Source organism: Cyprinodon variegatus, unplaced genomic scaffold (genome assembly GCF_000732505.1).
Source record: "Cyprinodon variegatus isolate N-32 unplaced genomic scaffold, C_variegatus-1.0 Scaffold2, whole genome shotgun sequence".
Taxonomy (NCBI): Eukaryota; Metazoa; Chordata; class Actinopteri; order Cyprinodontiformes; family Cyprinodontidae; genus Cyprinodon; species Cyprinodon variegatus.
In genome coordinates, this window is record NW_015150455.1 from 2,815,668 (window position 1) to 2,836,307 (window position 20,640).

At 38.9% G+C, this 20,640-nt stretch overlaps 3 protein-coding genes across 4 annotated transcripts in view; 2 read left to right on the forward strand and 1 right to left on the reverse strand.

Moving 5' to 3' along the window:
• LOC107082102 overlaps nt 1–8,163 on the forward strand; it is an 11,828-nt gene extending 3,665 nt beyond the window's left edge. For both annotated transcript variants that reach the window (XM_015370568.1, XM_015370579.1), the window contains 8 exons: nt 1,653–1,792; nt 1,886–2,011; nt 3,638–3,683; nt 3,815–3,880; nt 6,934–7,280; nt 7,362–7,466; nt 7,596–7,695; nt 7,888–8,163. In XM_015370568.1, the coding sequence (XP_015226054.1) occupies nt 1,653–1,792; nt 1,886–2,011; nt 3,638–3,683; nt 3,815–3,880; nt 6,934–7,280; nt 7,362–7,466; nt 7,596–7,695; nt 7,888–7,931 (974 nt within the window). In that variant the 3' untranslated portion in view covers nt 7,932–8,163. The remainder of the gene's footprint in view (nt 1–1,652; nt 1,793–1,885; nt 2,012–3,637; nt 3,684–3,814; nt 3,881–6,933; nt 7,281–7,361; nt 7,467–7,595; nt 7,696–7,887) is intronic.
• rbm12b (RNA binding motif protein 12B) lies at nt 7,993–11,108 on the reverse strand. The gene is made up of 2 exons (XM_015370558.1): nt 10,825–11,108; nt 7,993–10,672 (listed from the first exon to the last, which is right to left on the reverse strand). The coding sequence occupies exon 2, from the start codon at nt 10,621–10,623 to the stop codon at nt 8,800–8,802; it is 1,824 nt and encodes a 607-aa protein (XP_015226044.1). The 5' UTR covers nt 10,624–10,672; nt 10,825–11,108; the 3' UTR covers nt 7,993–8,799.
• Nucleotides 11,109–15,301: 4,193 nt separating this feature from the next.
• Nucleotides 15,302–20,640, forward strand: part of tmem67 (transmembrane protein 67) — an 8,593-nt gene continuing 3,254 nt past the window's right edge. The window contains exons 1-18 of the mRNA XM_015369764.1: nt 15,302–15,506; nt 16,468–16,562; nt 16,677–16,767; nt 16,917–17,016; nt 17,283–17,346; nt 17,447–17,518; nt 17,606–17,668; nt 17,766–17,920; nt 18,041–18,149; nt 18,266–18,352; nt 18,768–18,833; nt 18,939–19,092; nt 19,175–19,295; nt 19,365–19,470; nt 19,705–19,761; nt 19,888–19,986; nt 20,064–20,162; nt 20,475–20,561. Of these exons, the coding sequence (XP_015225250.1) occupies nt 15,302–15,506; nt 16,468–16,562; nt 16,677–16,767; nt 16,917–17,016; nt 17,283–17,346; nt 17,447–17,518; nt 17,606–17,668; nt 17,766–17,920; nt 18,041–18,149; nt 18,266–18,352; nt 18,768–18,833; nt 18,939–19,092; nt 19,175–19,295; nt 19,365–19,470; nt 19,705–19,761; nt 19,888–19,986; nt 20,064–20,162; nt 20,475–20,561 (1,830 nt within the window). The remainder of the gene's footprint in view (nt 15,507–16,467; nt 16,563–16,676; nt 16,768–16,916; nt 17,017–17,282; nt 17,347–17,446; nt 17,519–17,605; nt 17,669–17,765; nt 17,921–18,040; nt 18,150–18,265; nt 18,353–18,767; nt 18,834–18,938; nt 19,093–19,174; nt 19,296–19,364; nt 19,471–19,704; nt 19,762–19,887; nt 19,987–20,063; nt 20,163–20,474; nt 20,562–20,640) is intronic.

Here is a 20,640-nt window from a genome sequence, read left to right on the forward strand (position 1 = left end):
TATATATATATATATATATATATATATATATATATATATATATAAAGGGATGCACGGTATTGTTGAGGCTTTGTGCAGTTAATCTTTACTCAGAGTTTGAGGCAGATTTGTTATGGGGATTGCCCAATGATTGATTTCATCAATTAATTAAATGTTCTGTTTGTGAAAATTTATTTTTTCTTTAAAATCTGGATTTTATTTATTTTTTTGCTACCCAAAAATGCACTCCTTAGGCCTTCTTATTTCAGTGAGACTGACATCAGTTAAACACCTTTTGTTCTTGAATGCATACACACAACTGATAAAGTAGCGCACTATGCAATAAATGAATGTGTTATTATCTAGTAAAATGCAGTTTATTACTTGGCATATAGCAGAAAACCAAAGCTAGAAGTCGCTAGAATCTTTTAGACTAAACTCTTATTTATATGTAACTTGAGTTCAGTTTTGTAATGTTTTATTTACCTGATCATAAATTACAATTTACTTTGTAAAGCGCTGGTTATCCTCCCGCAGCAATGTGTCGCAGTGAGCTTGTCGCTGATAATTTTTTATTTATGCCCAGTATTGAAGCATGTTCTGTGGTATATTATTCCACACCACAACGCAAGAGGGACAATCACAAACTAGCTGTGGGTCTAGATACGGCTGAGGAAGTGGGGGCAGGTTTGTGCGGCAATGGAGAGACATGAGGACAAAAAATAGCGGGGATTCAGGTGTAAAAAGGGTCCCAGCGTTCTCACGCACCTTGCTCTTCTAGCTAGTTCAACTTCATGAGTCGTTTTCCACAATGGTGAAGTGAAGTTAGGCCTCACATGAGCAAGCAGACGTGACACAGTGGGGACACAGCAGACATGCATGAGCTGCATCATCTCCACTGCACAAACCATATTTGCAGCTTTGTAACAACTACAGGGTGTTTGCTGGTCAGACCCAATTTGTTAATGTCTTCAGTCAGCCTATTGGCTATATCTGCAGCTGTTTGGCTTGAAGTCATCTTGGTGGCCTGTAGCATGAGATGCAAGGCCCCACTCATTATCAGTGTATTGGGAAGTCAACTTAATGTCACATATCCAGCACATTATCTTTAGCTGTTTTAAATCCAAATTGGTTCCAGACATCAGACTTCAGTTGGGACAGCTTTGCTGAGCTGTGTGTTACTTACTTTGCACACGGCTGCTCATTTGAATGTGAACTTCACATGCATCACAATAAAAATTAATCAATCTCATTCCCTACACATCAATTTTGCAAAAGTGTACAGCAGTCGATACAAAATCGATTAAATCGATTTTTTTTTTTTTTTTACCCATCCCTACCCAGCACCTGTTGGCTGATTCAGTCATTTATGCTGCCCTTGACCAGCCTGTTAGTTAGGGTGGATGTTTTCGTAGGTTTAAGGTTGTGCCAGTCTTTCTATTTCTAGATTATGCACTGAAATGTGCTGCAGGAGAAGTTCAAACCATCAGATACTGTTTCATAATTTAAACAACTTAATTGCCGGCCTCTCTCCTGAGTTTTGTTGTGTTCTGTTTTTGTTGACAAAAAAGTAGTTTTAAAAAAAGCAGCTTTGGTTTTTTTGTGAGGTATTTTACTTTTTTTTTTTTTTTTTAGATGTATTTTTTTTTTTAACTATCGATAATTGTCTGCAGGTCTTCAGTATGTGTGGGAGTACCGCAGCCCAAGTCAAGCTGTCCAACCGCACTACCAGTGCAAACTGTGTTCCCTGCATCGTGTGCAGCATGACATGATTGATCACGTCAAAGGCTGGAAGCACAGCTACAGATATATGGTAAGTACAGCTGTTTCCCTAAGCCACAGAGCCTCTTTGTTGAAAGCAACCAATTTCAATGTGTTGTGTTTTGTTTTGTTTTTTTTTAAACAGAAAAAGACTCATCCTGATAAGGTAACCTGGGAAGAGGAGGATGGCGTCAAAGACCCTGTGGTCAGAAAGGCAATTAAAGCTGCTGCTGCAGAAGTGGAAAAAGCCGAGGGAAGGGGACAGATTAAGGTATGTAATTAACGTATTATAACTGCAACTTCTTTTATCAGTCTGGTTTATAATGATTTTATGTTTTTCACATTAAGAGCTGAATTTTTAAACTTCAGGTTTTTAAGTTATATGCGCACATTGACCAAATTGGTGCACCTCTTTTAATGAAAGATAAACCCATAATTGTCACAAGTAACTTGAATGCGACACAAGTAATTATAATAATACAAATTCTATGAAAACAAATAAATCAAATTCTGAGCTTCTGGAAGAATGTCCTATGGACAGATCAGACTAACATGGAACTCTTTGCCAGCAAAAATCAGCTATATGTTTAGAGATGGAAAAAATGAAGCATGTCAAGAAAAGAACAGTATCCCTACTGAGAAGCATGGAGGAGGATCTGTTATGCTCTGGGGCTGCTTTGCTTCATCTGGCACAGGGTGACTAGAGTCTCTGCTTGGTGCAATGAAATCCTAAGACTATCAAGGGATTTTCCTCCCCAGTGTCAGAGAGCTGTACCTTGGTCGCAGACACACAGCTAAAAACACCCAAGAACGGCTAAGAGGAAAACATTGGATTACGGTATTCTAAGATGGCCTCCTATGAGCTCTGATCTAAATCCTATTTAGCATCTTTGGATGAAGCTGAAAAATCCTGTCTGAAAAAGGCTCCTTCAAACCAGAGACAACTGGAGCAGTTTTTTCTTAAAAAATTGAAAAAAAATGTTTGCTGAGAGGAGCAGAAGTCACTGACAAGAATTGTTTGATAAGTGTTTGCCTTGTGCAGCAAAATATTACTATCATCCTTAGGTCGGAGTTGAGATTAATCATATTCTGCTCTCCTTCCAATGTCCAGACTCTGATCATGCCATCAAGTCGTGTCCACAGTTCAGCCTCAGTATTTATTATTATGATCAACACAAAGGTTCGATTTTAGCACTTTTGTCATACATTAAAAAATGCACATACATTTCATATTATTGTATATTTGCTTAATACGTTATAGCAAATATTTAAAGGCACATTCCCATCGAACATGAATTTCGCAGTTGAAGCAAAGAATTCCCATGTTATCTCTATGCTGAAGGGCAGATCTGGAGCGAAACTGTGAGGTGAACTGCATAACTTTGGTGAAGTTGATGACATTTGATTGATTGATTGATTGACTTGTTACATCAGCTCAAATAGTCAGAGAAGAAGAATGTGTCAAAGGAAGAAAAAGTTGCATGGGATAGATACAGTATACACAATGCGTCCACATATCACAGCTTTTTTTTTTTTTTTTTTTCTTTTATAGTAGGATCATTGTACAGGCTCCTTTTTACAAACAGGGTGTAAAAGATTGTCGCCTCACCTGCGAATGAAGTTGAAAGATCTGAACTTTTGTTTACATTCCCGTCGTTAAATCCAATCAGGGCCTAGATGTGGCTGTGAGCTACAGTGAAGATGCGCAGCGGAGAGCACCTTTTTTTATTATTAAAATGGAAGATGGAGAAAATAATGTTGACAAAGGATGAAGTAGGAATGCTTTTAAAGGGGGACGCCGTTTTTTTTTTTTTTTTTTTACATTGGGCCCTTGATTTTACGCTATTACAATAGCTTATGTAAATTGTCATTTCCCTGTTTCTCTTCTGGCCTTTAGGTGATTCTGAAGGAGCCCTATCTGGTTCCTGCTTTTAAGGGACTCCGTGAGTGATCTTTCTTTTTTTCCTTCTGTGCTAAACTATTACATGCACAGAACTAATGGATTACATTTACTAATGTTTTTATGCAGCACTCCTTTGATTTTATGTGTCTCTTCATTTTTATTTTCTCACAGGTTCTGCTGCTCCTGCAGCAATGCCTCCACCGAATAAGGGGATGGGGCCAATGGGTCCCTCATTTGGTGAGCTCCTTTTGGTCAATTAGAAAATCATTTATGGTACAATTGTTTCACTTATTCAGTTCAGTTAAGGTTCATTAGATTAACTACCCACAGTGACATTTTTTATTTCTGTGTATTGTGGCTTACAGCTGATAAAACCCTCAAAATTTGGTTTAAAACACAAGCATACGCATGTACTGTATTGTATTGACACCCATTACTTGTTCTGGTCTCTTTCAGAATGAATTACTCCATTATTGCAAGGTTTTTTTTTTTTTTCTTTACATTAATGCCACTATTGTCGTCCATAGTGGCCTCTCTTCCGTCTTTTTTTTTTTTCTCAGTCGTAAGCCATTTAGATGTCCTCTCTTTGATGGTACATCTCCCTTTTTAGAGCTAACCTCACTTCTGTATCTGAAAGTGATTCTTATTCACCAACGACTAATGGTTCCTCTGCCTGCTAATGCCTTTGCTGTGTTTTGTAACTTCCCTTTTTTCATCCCACATAATTTATTCTTCCGTTTCAGTGGTTTGCTTTTTATCGATTTGTCTTAATGCTAAACCCTTCAAATAATAAAGTTAGCCAAAAAGGCACAGCGTTGCGGTCAGCTAGATCACACAGCCACATACTTAAAGGAGAAGTTCGGTTTTTTACACTTTAAGCCCATTTTCTGTAGTGTCCAGGATGAAATCGAATGAAGGACACCAAAATTTTGACAATTGCTCCTGTCTCTGCTTTTTGGCTCATTTAGAATCAACCCCTGGCTGCTTTAGAATGGCTAGCATAGAGCATGTCCGATAATGTCCTTAAAACAACCTTAAACGTTCTTTTTTTAAAATATGCTACTCACCGTGTCGTCAGCGCTGTTCAATGACGTTCCAAAAAAAGTTTTGTGAAGAAAAACCGTTCCTGTAGTGTTTTATTTAGCATTTTGTAAATCCCATTGAGTTCTGTAGGAATAGTCAATATTCCGCTGCCACCGGAAACGGAAATGGGGCCTGTTTACACAGTTGTAGTCTTTTCGCTTCACTCTGTGTACTCCGACGTCGAGAATCAAGAATCCACCTTTCGTATTCCATTTTCAGAGTTTTTTAAAGTGTTTAACAGAGACGTTAGCACCTCGACGTCGGAGTACACAGAGTGAAGCGAAAAGACTACAACTGTGTAAACAGGCCCCATTTCCGTTTCCGGTGGCAGCGGAATATTGACTATTCCTACAGAACTCAATGGGATTTACAAAATGCTAAATAAAACACTACAGGAACGTTTTTTCTTCACGAAACTTTTTTTGGAACGTCATTGAACAGCGCTGACGACACGGTGAGTAGCATATTTTAAAAAAAGAACGTTTAAGGTTGTTTTAAGGACATTATCGGACATGCTCTATGCTAGCCATTCTAAAGCAGCCAGGGGTTGATTCTAAATGAGCCAAAAAGCAGAGACAGGAGCAATTGTCAAAATTTTGGTGTCCTTCATTCGATTTCATCCTGGACACTACAGAAAATGGGCTTAAAGTGTAAAAAACCGAACTTCTCCTTTAACAGCAGCTCTGACGGCTTGCTGATTGGCAGTAAGCATGTGGCCTTCATAGGTTTCAGCTAAATGCTGATACAACTTTATTCACATCCCAAATTTCTTTGATTCAAGCAATGAAATGTAGAAATAATCAGTGAGTCAATAATGGAATGTCCACAACTTCTTTTAATGAATATAATTGCTTTTTTAAGAACTCAGCAACAGAAACAAGTGCGTTTTAAACTTATTGTGCTCTGAAAGAAAAAGCTACATCGTGTTCAGGAGTGTCCAATTTCCATGTACTTTGATTGGGGTAACTGGATCCCATCCACCTTATCCCAGCATCAGTAATCTTCAGACTCATGGATTGAATCCCTTTTAATGCAGGATCTTTAGTCCCATTCAAGGCTCCATTAACTCCCCTAAACCACCGATCTTCATCCCATCATGTGGTTAGCTGTAACTACTTGTTAGTTCCCTAATCACACCTCCTCATTATGATGGAGTTTATTCTCAAGGATTGTGACGTTCTCATACATCTGCATCCTGTGGTCCTTTCTCAATGATATCCAGCTTATTTATTCTATAAGCTGTAATTCAGCTACATTCAATTTCCTAACATTTGTTAGAAAAACTGGACTTGATTTATTCAAGCAGCTTCAAATTGGACCACAGACATGTTGTCTTCAAAGGTTTTGGCTTAATGCAAGGTGCACATAGAACTATATAAAATTCCATGTTATACAGTTAGAACAAAACACTTATAAAACATTTAGGTGTACCTTTTCTGTCTTCCCTAAACATTGTTCTAAAAGAAAATTACATGAAGAATGCAATTCACAAAACAGAAAACTATGTATAGTCTACTCTTCATTGATCCACTGCTAGTCTAAACTGTAAATTATAACACATCAATTCATTGTATGGTCCTTTGTATGATTTGGCTGTTGAGGGGGAAAAAAGGAAAGGTTAAAACGTTCATAAGCCATCTTCTTTAAACGTAACGGTAGATGTGAGAATTCTTTGAGCCACGTTCTCTAATTATTCTCAGTATAGGTATATGAAAGGATCCTGCTTCATCTTGACGCCTTGTGTTGCTTATATAAAAAAACTGGTTACCCACTGTGCATCATTACCAGGAGGATTACTTCAGACCTCACGTCTCTGCAGTTTACTTCCATATGAAAGGGTGAACGATCAGGCTCCTTCTTTCCTTAGCTGAGGTTAAAACCTCCGGCCTCTGTTTCAGGACAAATGTGAGTGGGATCCATGTCCTGGATACATTTATGTGGGATAACAGCCTTGCTCCACTCCTTGGTTATCTTCAATGCAAATCTTAGTTAGCTACTGTTATCACTGTTGCTTGTGCATTCAGTAGGTCTTGTGTAAAATGTTGGGTTTGGTGGCCTGCTTACCATGAAAAATCAACAAATCTTTCCATGTTTTACTATATTTTTTGAATAAGTGCAATAATTAACTTCTTAGATGTTCTATTTCACAGGATATGAAACAGAAGAATTTAATGTGGATTAATATGGAGCTATTGTGCATCTTACAGGTCCCAGGTTCCATAACTCCAGGTTTCAAGGAGAGTTCCCCCCTCATAGAGGTGCTCCCTCCAACTATCAAGGTGGAGAATATGAAGAACCTGGGTATGGAGGCTTTATGCCAAGACCAGCGTTTCCTGACGGGGGTATGAATATGGGTCCTTACCCGGACAGTAGGGGTCCTGGACCAGATGGCTATGGAAGGGGCGGACCGATGGGTGAAAACACAAACGCAGCGTATCCTAATGAGTTCCAGGACGGCTTTACAAAGAGACCGACGAGCAAACCAGTGAACCAGCCTAGATTATTTGGAGAAGCCCCGGAGAGTAAAAACATTCCCGCTCTGCTCAAACACCTGGTGCGAATCTCCTCCTGTTGCATCTCCGCTCCTTTGACCAAATGATATATATAAAAGACTATTTGTCATTTCTGTCTTTAGGACTCTTTCCGAATAGAGACCGAAAACGATGCTCAGTTGGTCCTGAAAGTGACACAAAAACTAACCGACGCGCTGATGGATTACAGGCTGAGGAGCATTCCAGAGGTACAGCCTGTTTTCTTCTCTTTAATAAGTAGCTAAAGCCAGCCTGCTTCACTTTATGCTTCAATACTTCAAGCTGGATTTTGGACTGTGGATAAAAGTTTGGGTCTTCTGCTTCTTTTACCTCCACAGCCATCGACATTTAGCAGCTTTCCCATGAGGTCTTCAGACTTTTCCAAACCACCTCCAAGATTGCAAGGCAACAACGAACGATATCCAAGTAATCATTCAGGTACAAGAAAAAAAAATTCTAGTTGTGTGGTAGGGTAACAAAATAAATTGTTCAAATTGGCAAGTTTGGAAAAAAAAAAAAAAAAAAGATTTAATACTTTCTTACAAAGATTCACAGAATCGCTTTAGGGGGAAAAAAAACTGAATGAACATTGAACCTTTCGTCGTCTTTGTTTCTTCCTGTGTTGTTTAGGTCCATCCAGATATCCAGATGGTCCAAAGAGGTATTTCAAATGACCAGCAGAAGATGGCGCCTCACTCATCCTTCTCTCACAGATGCACAACAGACGTGGAGTCCTTTTTCCCTTTTGTGTATATACATTATATATACTGAATGTGTCATCTTGTTTTCCCACCAATAAAGTTTTTTTTTCCTACTTCCTTTGATAAATGGAAGTTTTTCACAACATGAACAGGACATGTTTTAGTTGACCAATTGTATTAGTTGTTAGTTTTTGTCCAGGTTTAATAAAGGTCTTGTTGAAGTAACTGTAAAAGTCATTTTCCTGGTCTCACAAAACTACAGTAATACTGTTAAATCCAATGGCTTGGTCTTCCTCACGCCCTGAGACTCCGCCTCCAGTAGCTTGCTCCATCTTGTTGAATGCATATTACCCAGGGCGTTCTCCCCGACAACTTTTATTTACGTTTTCATGTTACTTCCTCCTGTGCAGCCGTTTCCGTCTGCGGTTAAACTACCTTTTCTTTATTTAGCAGTTGCTTGCAAATCCTGTTGAAGTTTGTTTCTCCTGTTTTAACAAAAGGCAAATATGAACCCTGGAGCTTTAGAACTTGTTAGAACAAAAACTGATCTTCCTTGAGAATTCTTATTCTAATGATTAAGCCATGCTGATTCAAAGTCAAAACCAAAAAATCTGAATTCTGTCATGGGTGAGAAAATCTCCAGTCACCCCTTCCAAAAAATATCTGTACACTTCGCCTGGTCTTCTTTTCATCGTCGGATAAAAGGCTTTGAAGCATCTTGCATCAACAGGAACGTTTATTATTCATTTTGTCAAAAAGAAAAGTACAAAAACGCAAATGTACAGGTGATCCTGACGTAAGACTTAAATGCCAAAAACAACCTCAGATCAGGCAAAGTTTCTCAGTTGTTCAAAATGTTCTCCACTTGCTCGCCATTTATGAGAGTAAGCAGCACGCTTGTCCCCAGGAACTCCTCGCCGTGCATCCTCTGGGCCTCGGCAGCTTGCTGCTCGGATTCAAAGGTAACCACGGCCTCCCCCCTGCCGCGGCCCTCGCTGTCATGCAGTAACATGATGTCGTCCAAGCTCAGATTAAATTTACAGAACAGGCTCCTGATCTGACTTCTTTTTACATTTGCAGGCATGTTTCTAATAAAAATGTACCTCTGAGCCATGTTGGTTTGACTCTCCCGCCGCTGCGTCCCGGTCTTCTGTTGATCTGGTTTTCTGAGGTGACTGTGCAATCTTGGGTCGGTAGGACCGGTCCTACGGTTCCTAGGGTTGTTTTTGGCTACCATTCCCCACATGATCTGCTTGGTGATAGAAGTAACCTCAATGGCACCAGAGCCTGCATGGCAGCCAGAGAGATTTATGGCATAGTCAAAGTCCTGTCTGCGGTTAAAAATCAGAAAAGCCGTGTCTGTGAGGTCTCCTGCTTCATCCAGCAGATGAAGCACGTTTCTGTGTGGAATGTGTGTGCATGCAAATAGCTCTTTGATTTCAGTCTTGGTTATGGTTTTGGGAAGGTTTCGGACCATGACTGTATATTCTGAGGTTTTTAATAATGAAGAGTCTGTTTCAGTGTCACGTCTTGGCTTTTTCAGCGGTTCCAGGTGAACTTGATTGTCTGCTGACCTCTTCCTCTGCAGAGGGGAAACAGATTTTCTCTCATATTTTTCCCTTTCCTTAGATCTTTGGTATTGATTACTTGGCCAGGCATCTAATGCATTCCTGCATTCTTGTAGCGCTCTGTCCCACATTTTCTGATCTCCTCCCCGTACCTCCACACAGAATGAGCCCAGCAACTTCAGGTTGAAGCTAAGAGCATCAGATGCATCTTGCATATTTGCAAACTTCACAAGGCAGCCATGACCCTTTCCAAGTTCAACGTTGACTATAACCTCTTTCACATGCAACCCTTTGAAAAAAGTACAGATTTCTTCTTTAGTAGTTGAAGATGGCAGCCCAAAGAGTCGAACGTAGCCTGGTTTCAAATCCGATGTGTGCTTTGGGCTTCTGACATCTCCAGATAAGGTTGTGCTAACATCCTTGTTCAACTCAAATGCTGGCACAGTGGTTTCAGACTTGAGACTCTTGAGAACAGAGCAAACTCCAAGCAGAAAAGCAGTACTAGTATCCAAAGGTTTTTCATTTGAAAATTGCTTATTTACTGTGCTCAGCTGAAAATGTTTTGCATAAGCAGCTGGCAGACTGGTAGTTTCGGGATCAAATGAAGATGCAACTGAAGTATAGTGCGACCTGGATGTTGTTTTCCCCTTAGCCATTTTAGGATCCTCCCTCCTGGGTTTGGGTTTCATCTTAGTCATTCTCCCATCCTTCAGCTTAGATTTACTCACATCGTTTGGGTTGGATTTGGACTTAAATTCAACGCTGCCATCATGTGGACTTGGCATTTTATCTGCAGCTGGATATTGAGTTTTCCTTTCAGGGCTTACGGTCTTCTTCCCAAAGGATTCCAATTTCTGCTCCATCTCCTTTATACTGCTAGCGTGCAGAAACACCATGGAGCCTTTCAGGAAATTACCATTATGCAGCAAGGCGATCTGTGCGTCGTTTTCATTGGCAAATGCAATAAATGCTTCACCGAGACTCCCCCCCATGATGTAAACCCCTCCATCAGGTATATGCAGGGATTTAAAGAATTCCCTTATATCTTGAGTGCCTGCCTTCACATCCAGGCCTTCCAATCGTAGGATTGTGCTCATTCCTTCTTTCTTTCTTCAGCCTGGGTGTTTGCTGAGAACTCGGAGGACTCTGGGAGGAAAAGTGGAGAACAAAGGTGTCATTGTGAAGCCTTAGAAAGAGGACCTGTGCCTCAGTAAAACACGTGCGTCACAAACGGAGATGAGGGAGAAGGAAAGTGTGGAGAGCTGTTATGTAAGCATGAAGGACCCGCCAATACTCACGTAGCTTCGTTACGTTTAAAAGTCGGGTTAAGGACACCCTCAGAGCAGAAATCCAGTTTTAATTAACTCTATCCGAAACGATGCAGGCAGCTGTGTCTTCCCTCCCTCCGACTGATCTGCACTGAGCCGCGTTTTCTCCTTTTATTGGCTCAGATTTACCGCAATACCGCCCTCTAGCGGAATGGAAAGGAAAATATGTAAAGGTGGAAGTTGACGAAGTGGAAAATATCGTTTTTTTATTTATTATTTCTGAAAGTAAGACCTCTAAATATTCGATACTCTACCAAGCAGATCGATCTGGAAATATTTACTCAACTGCTAGGGACTTTCCAGGCTTTCGTCAAACCCCACCCCTTCTTCAGTCCTATCACTGTGAAGATAGCAGGGGCGGAGCTAAAAAAGGGCGGCCATGGCCACCCTTATTCAATCATTGGCCACCCCTACCATTTTTCCCAGACGGAGGCAGCAGTTAAAACTTTCAAGTGGAATGTTCTAACTTTTTTAACATTTTAATTTTCTATATGTAAACATTAAGCTGACAACAAAAACACTGTGGTTAATTATGCACATCAATATACTAACATTAAAGATGAATACAGAATTCATGCTCTTCAGAACTAGATTTTGTCTTTTATGGGGTAAAGAAAAAATTATGTCTCTGCAAGTCATCTAGGAATCTTCACTGAAATCAGAGATAAATAACTACTTTAATAATAAGTGATCAATTCAATGTAGATATTAGTACATATAATTATTAATTTTATGCTGAATGATTTTTAATAAAAGTAGGTTAGTAATGACAATGAATAAGATGTTAGCCCCAGAACTCAAACTGAAAGAATTTTGTCCACTACACCTTTAATTTAGACAGCATGGATGTTTAAATATATGCGTCCAATTGTTAGCACAGGCTGTAGGAAAGTATAGTTTGTCTTTATTTGGAAAATATGCATGTCGTGATTGTTCATTATCCTGTTGCAACAGTGTAGATTGAGCCTGAGGTTCTGGCACCTATCTACTTTTGGCCACCCCTCAGTGTACATTGGTTATTGCTTAGCCACCGTTATTAAAATTTTCTGACCCACATGACCCATGAATAATAAATGCATTTCTAAAGATGATATGCACTGGAACAGATATGGTAACTGAATGGTCCTTCAGACCCGATTTATTTTCATTATGATTGGAAAAATTAAGGTGATTGTTTCAGTCGTATTGAGAAAGGATCACAATTTTCAATTTTTTTGTCTCGCAAAAATACAAATTTTCAATTGGGAAAACATAAAATTTCAAACGTAATGTAAATCCCTCTATTGTCCCACAATGGGGAAATTCACTCTTTGTATTTGACCCATCCCCTTGGGGAGCAGTGGGCTGCCATTGTGTGGCACACGGGGAGCAGTGTGGGGTTAAGGGTCTTGCTCAGGAACCCAGAGTGGAGACTGTGGGGATCGAACCGGGTACTTGCAACCTTCTAGGAACACAAGCACACTGCTCTAAACACTAGACAAACACTAAGTTAGATTAATTTTGATTAAATAAATTACATGGAAATTTTACTTAATTGGGTGCAGAGACACAATTAGCTTGTTTTCCCTGTGGTTCTCTTAAATATATAATTAACTATTGTTCTGTTCATGCTTTTCTGTGCTCACATGAAAAAACACTGGGCCCCACCCTGGCCCCACCTCTTAATTTGTTCTAGAACCGACCCTGCTTGATACTCATCAAGTACTGAGTTTATTTTTATCAGTATTAATCTTGTACTTCTTTTATAAATTCAAAACTATTAAATCGATGGATATGTATTCTATTTCAAAAATCATAGTTATAAGATGAAAGTATTTTTCCGCAAAAAGAAAAACTGCCTCCTAGCAGAGGCCAAAGCTGATTTATATTGGATTTTCTTGATTATGTTATTCAAAAATATAGTATTGATTTAAAATACCTTAAAATGCCCCCTTTTTTAGCCAAATGGGGGACCTCCTGGGAAGTCAAAACGTGTGCTAAAGTGCCCCTTTAGGAGCCCATCTGCATGTTAAAGTGCCCCCTTGGGAGTGAAAATGCATTAAAGTGCCCTCGACTGTAGTGAGCAAACATTTTATACAGTGGGTACGGAAAGTATTCTAAAATCAAAACAGTTCATTTTATTTCTTATTAATGAACACTTAGCACTCTATCTTGACAAAAATAACCGAAATGTAAAATTCTTTGCATATTTATTAAAAAAAGGAAAACTAAAATATCAATGGTCATAAGTAAATAAGTAAAATAAGGCCAAAAACAAAACCAGAAAAGGACAAGAATAAAATAAGGGTTACAGCATATTTATCTAAATAAATTAAAATAAATAAATATGTCCACCGTGTAATGCAAATGTGATGTTATCAGTGTGATGCAGAGTCTCAATTTGTGAGTTGATTTAGAGTTTTTAATAGTCTTATGGCAACGGGGGAAAAGCTGTTACAGAACTTGCTGGTCCTGTATCGAATGCTGCAAAGCCTCTTTCCAGAGGGCTGCAGGGAGAACAGTACATGGTTGAGATGTTAGGGGTCGCTGATGATGTTACGGGCTCGGGAAATGCAGCACTGGGATGAAATGTCTTTTAAGAAGGGGAGTGGAGCCCCGATGATCCTCTCTCTGCTTCTCTCAGCACTGTTATGTTCTTCCAATCTGTGGTGCTGCAGCCTCCAAACCAAACAGTGAAACAGATGGTCAGAATGCTACTGTAGAAGGTCATGAGGACGGGTGGGGTCAGGAGGAGGTGAGCCTGTCCAAGGTAAGCCTAGTCCTTAGAAAAACTACAGTTCCTACTGTGTGTAGGTTTTTAGAGGACCCAAATGGAGAGACGGAGGCTGAGGTGGTTTCTTGTAGATTTGATAGGCAAAAGGTGGCAACAAAATACAGAAAATCAAATTCCAGGAGACATCAGGGAAAACACACATCAGGAACAAAGAAACAGCAAGGAACCCTCAAAACGGTAACTGAAGAGAAGTAGTATAAATAGCAGACTGAACAAATACTAGGCTAATCAGCAGATTGGGAGCAGGTGTGGGCAGAAGAATCTAGCAGGGAGCTAGAAGAAGGAGACTGACACAAGAGGGTAAACAAGAAATACATAAGAACTTAAATACAACCCAAAACGACTAGAATAACCTAAAATGGAAATAAAACCAATGAAAACAAAAGAGATAATTTAAATAGAACCAGTGGGAAACCAACAGGCCTCCTCCACAGCAGATCACATGCCATCACTGCCTGCTGAAAAAGCTAAGTACACTTCAAGCAGTGTGGATTACTCTCTTACTCTCAAGTTTTGGGAACTTGATTTCCAAATATTAGGAAAATGCAACAGATGCTTCTGTTCTGTTGCTGGTTCTGATTCAGTAGTTAGCTGAGATGAGAAATAAGGGTAAAAAGTACGGTAGAATAAGAGTTCTCTTGGAAATATGGACTATTTATTCATAATGTATGAAGCTGTCATATGATGAAATAAAGATGTATCCGCTGTTATTATGAACATATGAGTTTTATTTTAAATGCATGTGTGTTTGTCAGAATAGAATAGAAAATTAAGCTGAACCATGAGAGGAACATGCTTAGACATGTTCAGACTCTGAGTTTTTTTTAGGGAAGGCCAGCATACGACTGATCTTAACTCTGTTTGGAGGAGAATATGTTGAGAATGAAGACACAGAAATCTGACAGAGACACATGATAGTCCAAAATGTATCCAATAAAATAACATTTGCCGATCCACTGTGGTGGGAACTGAATATAAAGTTATTGCATAAAAGATATCAGGCAAGCTTGGCCTCCTCTGCATTTGATTATTTCGTTGTTTACTTAATAAGCTCATCTGTCTCCTGGTGTCATCTTTTAGTAACAGTTAGCTTAATCTCTTCAACCGTTTTCCTAATCTAGCCTTGATTTGTTTTTATTACATTCTCTGACCGCATACTTGATTTTCATAGTCTTAATCATCCAAATCTTTAATTCTTAGGGTTTCCTTACTTCTTCAAAAGAACAGAAAGGGAATTACAGTATAACAGCAAATATAGCTGGTCAGGTCTTCAAATGAGCGTGTTCGGAGATCTTAATGGAATTATTATTCTTTAATCAAATTTTTATATCTGCAAATCTCACCTTTATCGGAACATGTTGCTCTAAAGGAAAAGAGGGAAGTAAAATCATTGCACAGATGCATGTGTTCATTTTCTTGGAAAAAAAGAAAGAAGAATCTGACTCAACCATAAAAGCTTTCTCTTCTTCATGACGTGACACAACCACAAGAGGGTGTTACAAGAACAGTGTTTGGACCAGTCACCATCATAACCAAAGCTAGAAGTAGGATAGCGGTAAAGATACGTTTGGGAACGGAAAGAGTCGGTCAAAGGTTTCGGATCCCACAATAGCCCCGGAATTCTCATCTAAACAAGAATGGAGGATTGTGGGTAATAAAGAACGGTCGCTTACCATGGCGACAGGGACGCTACTGCCTGTTAGCAGACCCATGAGAGGATTTCCTTGTTTATTATTTTTGTTATACTTAAATCTGCTCTATTGCCAGCAGTTTATTATCCCATTTAAAGCTCCTTCAGACTGTGGCGTAGATGAATTCTTCGATATATCCAGTTTGTCGTGCTCCAGGTGTGGTTCAAATCAGCGCCAAAGCTCTACAGGTCGGGTTTTTACAATTATCTCGGACTCAAAAACAAACCTTAAACCATATACGTTTTACTTTTTATACTTTGAAGCAGGGTATTTTGATAAGTGTGCAAGTCTGTCACCTAATATAGTTTATTGTTAGCTAAAAGCTGTTAGCTGTTAGAGATTGTGAGGAAGATACTGTAGTGTTTTTTGAATTAATAAAGCTAAATCCCCCCAAAAAACTGTTATAATAATAAAAAATGATTGGCTCATCTGATCCGGTCAATAAGACTGCACTAAAGCCGAAACAATTGAAGAATATAAACTGTTATAAATACTAAAAAACAAACAAAAAAACAAAAACAAACAACCTTCAGAGCAAATTTACTGAAGATATAACCAACTAGAAGAATCTGATGTGGTCATAAAGGTGAAGCCTGAAGGTGTAGATTATCAAATATTATTGGAATACTATTAAATAATTACTTAAAATAATGAATCATAGCAGCAAACCAGCCCAATCTCTTTAGGAACTGGAAATCAAGGTAAATAAAATTCTATTTTATATATATATATATATATAAAAAGTTTATACAGATTTAAAATGATAGAAATATAAGAAAATGGGGAAAAGTGATAACAGAATGTTTATCAACAAGGTATGGACTTCAAAATCATCCCTAGGATCTACCTCTCTGCATATATCTCTCATGAAGCTGTCAGGTTATAAGGGTTATTCAGTCCCTCCAGTGTGTGGTAGGTCAACTGAGGAGTTAATATTGCAACCCAATAAAGTGTTGCTCTATTTTTATATTCTACGATATGTATTTCCAATTTTATTTATGTTGGCTGTATGTAGCACTCTATAAAAAAAAGAAAGAAAATTCCTACGTTTTAGATAATTCCTGGCAGTAAAGCTGTTTTTTATTTTGATTCGCTGTTTGATTAAATTAACACTCCACTGCCACTCCTCTGATTCTCTTTCTTTTGCAGGATTGAGCTGCGTTTGCCAGACTGGCTACAAAACCACAAATGTCTCCCCTAATAGTGTGTCCATCACTTGTGAGCTGTGTCCTTCAGACAGGCCTGTATGTCAATTTTCCCCCATTATCCTCTTACTATATTAACATGAAATCACACTTATACAACTGATAATAGATATAACAGTTTTGCTTTAAGTGAGATGCAGTGTTTATTTACAGGCAGTAACAAAAGACGGGTTTGGGTGTGTTCGCTGTCCAGGCAGCGTCAACGATGAGGGAAAATGTCAGTGTCCTCCAGGCCTTATCCTGGGTGAGTCACCACATTTTTTTTCTTTAACAGTAATTTAGATTGAAGCATTCACTTCTATTTTTTTGATTCTGAATACTAAGAATGCTACTGATTATTTAATCTCTTATATGACGCTGCGACTATATGGTCTTGATGGTTTGTTTTTCTAGTGGAAAGGGATATCAACGGCAATCCTTTGAATGAGCCAAGATGTGAAGTATGCAACAACAACAGCCCTGCTTTGTCCATAGCAAACAACAAAGGAGACAGGTACCTCAAATGACACAGACTTAAAGATACTGAAATGCTGAAGGCAACTCTGTATGAACAATGTGTGTGTATATATATATATATATATATCATATGCATATTATGACAAAATACATTAAAGTTTGGTTTTGCTAAAAGTGATTGTAATTCATCTTAAGGAAATTGACTTGCTGCTTCTCTGGTTCTAATCTGGTCATGGTCAAACTGTAGTAAAATGAAAAGTGTTCATTTTTACTCTCAGCTTACACTCTGAAATTATCTTTCAGGTGTGAGAGATGCACACCTACCTTCATCAATACATCCTGTGTGTGCCCTGCTCCTAATGTCCCAGTGAGTTTAAACTTCACATGGTTAAAGTACAATAGGGTTGATACACTATTGTTAGAAGAACATATAATTTGTTGATTATTTTTTGTTTTGTTTGTTTTAGGCCGGAGGATTGTGTTTCCCTACAGGAATCCTTTCCACTAACGTGAATCCCAGTGTCAACTATGCTCAGCTGGTAGGAATCCTTTGCTATTTGTTTCTTAGTTGCTATATGAAAATGATCATCAGTACTGATTTTTTTCCTCCTCGCCTGTTTGAACAGAAATTCAGCGTCCAGTCTGCCTGGTTTGTGGAAAATCTCTACTCCTCCTCAGCAGCTTGCCTTGTAATCAAAGAGACCCTTGTTTTTAACCAAGATTTTTAATGATGGATGTTGAGATTAAAGCATATGATTGCATTAACCTCTGGGATTCTTGTTGCAGGCCTACTCTAACCTGACAGCATGCCAGGCCCTGGGGAACATGTGTGTGATGAACATGCACTCCTTCGGTGGACTCTCCACAGATGCTTGTGGTCTTTTTAACACCGTGTACAAATCAAAAGCTGCTCTGAGCTCAGTTCAAGACATTTCTTATTGGTAAACATGTTTCTTTTCTTTTTTTTTTCTTTCTGTCTGACAAAGGTCATGAATTTCAGACAGATTTTTCTAGTTTTAGTCCAGAACAGAAACCAGCAGCTTTGATTGTTTTATCCACAGGAGAGTGAATCTCCCGTGGCTTTTCTACGGAGACGAACCGGGGCTGGCGAGTCGTGTTCTTCAAACAGAGCCTGTTCCTACTGTCTTCAGTTTCAGAGGAAGAAACAAGGTAAGATTTTTTAGCATTAAATAGGAAAGAAAAAAAGATAAGCTGATTTATATGGTCCTAGTCATTTCAGATATTCAGAATAAAGCCTTGAAGCTAAAATCTGTTGTTTCTGGCAGAACACAGAGATTCAGCTGCTTGCTGCTGTCTACAATGTCAGGGGAGAGTTCTTGAGATGGGAGCAAGCTGGAGGACGTAACTTGATGGTAAGATCTTAAGTTGTTTGAGATTAAGCCACTGCAAGCAAAAAAGATTTGTGTCTTACATTGTCTCTTTTAAAACAGACTACTCACCCCCAAGCAAGTAATCAGATCAGATTTTTATGTCCGGACATTAGAGTGTTTCTTTCAGTTGCAGAAAAAGATAAAATGTCCTCACATGCCTTTTTTTATTACTTTTTCCTTCCTAAAAACTGTTGTGTAAAAACATTCTAACCACTTGAAACTGCTCAAATATTATCAAACTTCAGCCAGATTGGATTTCATATTATGAAACAAAACAAGGGCTTTAACTGCAGTTTTAATGTGAGAAGATGCTAAAAAAAAGGAGCAAGAAGCAACGTTTTCAGCCATTTTAAAAACTTCATAAATGTTCATGTGTTGTTCTTTTCCTCTCCCTTAGCTTTGTCCAGAACCGACCCCAAAGAAGGCGTCCGCTTTCAGCTTTGGAACTGCTTACGAAGAAAGTGTGAGTACCTCTAACCTCATTCGGTTCTGAGAATAACGGCAAACTGATTTATTAGGGAAAGATTAGATCCTAAAAAGGTTTTGTATGCGATTTGTGGATCTGCAGTGCGACCTCTCAGTGGTGGACCTCCTCGTTTCCCATCCGGAACCGTTGTTCTACGATGTTTACATGGACCTCGGAGGAGGAGAGAACAGGAAACTTCTTCCTCTGCCAACGCTGGTTCAGAACCAACAATACAATGGGCGGTTCATCAACCAGGGTGAGATTTCATTAAATACAGAACAAAACCTTGTTCTAAATGCACGAGGGATCTCCATTTAAGTTTCTGTTTTTCTATGCAGATGATATGAGGAACTGGTATTTGTCTCGCCGAATGTTTCTCGTGGACACATTGGGTGGCAGAGAGAAGAGCGTAACATCCTCACCTAAAGTCATTCGGGTCGCCACCAGTGTCCGAATAAGGTAGAATCCAACCTTCTGAATGGGGAAAAGAAAAAGGTTACAGAGTGTTTCAAACGTCTTATTTTGTAGGTTTCAACTCGTTCCTCGAACCCAGGAAGGGCAAATATTTCCCCCTCTGATGACTGTGACTTACACAGATCTCCTCATCACCGACATCAACACTCAAACTGTGTCTGTGAGTATATGTCCGTGTTTGCAAATTTCAATAATTTAATTATAAAGAACTTAAATAAGCTGCTGTCTCAGTGACACATTGAAAATTGCTGGTAATCTAAACCTGAAGGACTTACATATATTTTGTAGAACATCTGTGTTGTCTTGTTAAAAGGAATTATATATTATATATATATATTGTATTTACTATTTATGCCAGCCAAGTAGTTTTACGCTTTGATTTATATGTCTGTAGGTACGTTTTGCTATGGATTATGAGATGGATCAGACAGAGGCTCGTGCAAAGACAGATGTGAGTATAAACTTGGCTGAAATTAATTATTTATTAATTAATTATTAACTGTAATGCAATATATGTTAATAGGACGGATGGTGTAGCATAAAATGACAACGATCCTTTGGGTTTCTTTGCACACAGACCGCTATCGGTATTTTGGGTGGTGTGGCCGTGCTCTACTCTCTCCTGAAGACCGTGAGCTGGAAGAGAAGGATTGCTTCGCCCGTCATTGATCTGGAGGTACGTCGCCGCTTGTTAAAAGTGCCATATGTAAGTGTTGGAGCTCACATGTTTCTGGTCTCTCCTCTGTTCTGCAGACGATGCTGAAGTTTCTGTTGTTCTATTCCGGGGATTTAGCCAATGTTTTCTTTGTGGTCACGGTGGGAACTGGCCTTTACTGGCTAATCTTTTATAAGGTAGGGTCGAAGAAACTGCAGAAATGTTTTGTCATGCATGAGTTCTCTATCACATTTATTCATTTATTTTTTTTCTGTGATTTTATTTGTCTCAAACCTGTTTTTTTACATTATTATCTACAACATTTACATACTCTCTTTGCATGATCTTCTATCCCTGTTTTTCTGCTTTCCATGGCATTTATTTTAGACACTAAAGGCAAGTTATTGTTGATCCATGTTTAGTCCTTTCCAGCTTCTTTGTTAAAAACAGATTTAACTCTCCTTTTCCTGACAGTTTTTATTTCATAGATCATTTCTGTGTGTCTACAGGCCCAACAGTTTGTATCGGTTCTGCTTCCACTGCCTTCTCAAGAGGAGCAGTTTGTGACATACATAGGGTGTGCCTTTGCTCTCAAGGTTAGATCCATCCATCCATCCATCCATCCATCCATCCATCCATCCATCCATCCATCCATCCATCCATCCATCCATCCAT

Bases quoted from the DNA above. Each gene is read 5' to 3' on its own strand.
- rbm12b (XM_015370558.1), bottom strand. From the start codon at position 10,623: ATGAGCACAATCCTACGATTGGAAGGCCTGGATGTGAAGGCAGGCACT.